This window comes from Nannobrachium achirus, assembly GCF_963921795.1.
Source record: "Nannobrachium achirus genome assembly, chromosome: 21".
NCBI classification, from domain to species: Eukaryota; Metazoa; Chordata; class Actinopteri; order Myctophiformes; family Myctophidae; genus Nannobrachium; species Nannobrachium achirus.
Window position 1 is genome coordinate 35,987,983 of NC_137828.1, and position 2,293 is coordinate 35,990,275.

At 50.6% G+C, this 2,293-nt stretch overlaps 1 protein-coding gene across 1 annotated transcript in view; it reads left to right on the forward strand.

The window, feature by feature from the left end:
* Positions 1-2,293, forward strand: part of zbtb47b (zinc finger and BTB domain containing 47b) — a 36,333-nt gene extending 34,040 nt beyond the window's left edge. The window contains exons 7-8 of the mRNA XM_080751559.1: positions 1-44; positions 555-2,293. The exon at positions 1-44 is cut by the window's left edge and continues 101 nt beyond it. Of these exons, the coding sequence (XP_080607685.1) occupies positions 1-44; positions 555-985 (475 nt within the window). The 3' untranslated portion in view covers positions 986-2,293. The remainder of the gene's footprint in view (positions 45-554) is intronic.

Consider the following 2,293-nt stretch of genomic DNA (forward strand, 5'->3'; position numbering starts at 1 on the left):
CAACATGAAGCAGTACTTCGACGAACACATGAAGACACACACTGGTGAGGAGGAGAACTTCATATAGGACTTTCGACAGCTTTCAAGGGTGTATCCATGCTACTGTCGTTTCTCGGCAAGGGGATGTCTACACCAGTGGTTCTCAAAGTGGGGTACATATAGGGACTGTCAGGGTAACTCTGAGAGTGTGCAAATGGAACCAAATGTCCTTGAAATTAAAAAAAGTTTGAGAACCATAGCTGAGTGGTTAGTGAGCCTGCCTGGGGAGCCAGAGCCCCTGGTCGTCCCGGGTAGAATTCCAGGCCAGCAGTGTGTCGATGTTTGTCCCAGATGTCTTAACCCTTAATTGATCACAGAGTGCCGTAGATTTGGCTGCTCACTGCTCCTAGGACAAATTTCACATACAGTATATATGTAAATATACAGTGACAAAAAAGTACCCCAATTTAGGGACCAAAACTATTATTATTTTTGTTAAATGTGTTGTGTTGCTGAAAGGTGAGCTTTCCAAACGTTTGAACTGAAATCCCATCCCTGTGCGTCCCGTCCCGCAGGAGAGAAACCGTACATCTGTGAGATCTGCGGCAAGAGCTTCACCAGCCGGCCCAACATGAAGCGCCACCGCCGCACGCACACCGGCGAGAAGCCCTACCCCTGCGAGGTCTGCGGCCAGCGCTTCCGCTTCTCCAACATGCTGAAGGCCCACAAGGAGAAGTGCTTCCGCGTCAGCAACCCCATGATGGTCGGCGACGACGACGGCGGAGACCCCCTGGGCCTCGAGCGCTCCATGGACTCCTCGGTCCAGCTGGGAGGAGCGCCGCTCTCCGCCGCGACCACGCCCCCCGCCGCCCCCCACCCCCTCCGCGGCGCCCCGCTGTCCCTCCCCCTGCTACACTCCATGGGCGGGCAGCTGCCCCCCGCCGCCTCCAATCTACCCCCGCCTCCACCCCTGTTCTCTGCGGGTAGGATGAACTCCGACAACTGACGGTATAGCGTCGAGAAGAGCACTTTGGTATTTTATAAATGGTTGGGTTCGTTTCCCCCCCCCCCCCCACCCCCCCCCTTCTTTTTTCTTTGAATCCCTTAACTCTGGAGAGGACTCCTGCAGACGGGAGAGCGATGTATACGTCAACGTCAGTGACATTTGCACACAGAGGAAAACAACTGCCATGTGAAGCCCACCCAGCTACTGCAGTGTGCTGGCCATGGTCTCCACTGTTTAGTCTAGCGGTCTGAACAGAGTGACGGCTAACATTAGTTGGAGGCTTTTAGTGACATATAGTATAACTCTATTATACACTTACTGTACCATAATGATAATAGGTATTTTATATTCTGTTGAATACAGTAGATAACCTCAGAGTCCAGTGGGACATTGTTGTAAAACCATGCTTCTCCCCATCCCCTGCATTTACTCTCAACTGTGTTCGGTTTCATTGAACCCCTAACCCTTATTTTCAGATCACACGCGCACACACACACACACACACACACACACAGTGGTGTGTTCTACCGTGTTACGATATATATATGTTGTATACCGTCTCAGAAAATTTGGGGAGAATCGTATACCGTCTGCTAACCATCCTATGTAGCGTATCTGTTACACAGGAGGAGGCGCTGAGGGCATGTGGAATTCAATAGCCTTTTTCATGCGATAATGTGGTGTCCGACGTCAAGGCTTACGAGTGGCTATTGAGGTGATAATGACCGCTGGCCAGGGCGGTTTTACACATATATTCACACATGTCTGTTATGTTATAGCGGTTATTTCATTCGGTGACCGACTGACCGCATGCATATACAGTACGCGCACATGTGCCAGTGCTGTGTGCATGAGAGGGAATAATTATGGTATAGCCTCTGAAAACACCTAGAACACACCACTGCACACACACACACACACACACACACACACACACACAGCGGCGGGAACATAGGGGGCGCGTGAGTGCTTGAGCGTACTGTTATGAGAGCCCATTGATTTTTCGCCGACAATTCCTAGCACTCGGTCGTTCGCCCCAAACTGGCCAAACTGCATTCCTGGCACTCGGCCGATATCACACGTCGGCTTTGTCCCTTTCGAGGGCGTCACCCAGCGTCATAGCCCGCCTCCACATCCTGGCTGTATGTCTACTCATGTAGCTCTACAGTATTCTACCCCCACCTCCAAAATAATTAAAAAAAAATCTCAACTGAACTGTTCTTATGCCTCATTCACATAGGGAGCAGCAAAGCTAAAGTTTTGCTTGCTTGGTCAATGTTATCTCAATGGAAACCAGCTTTAAAGATA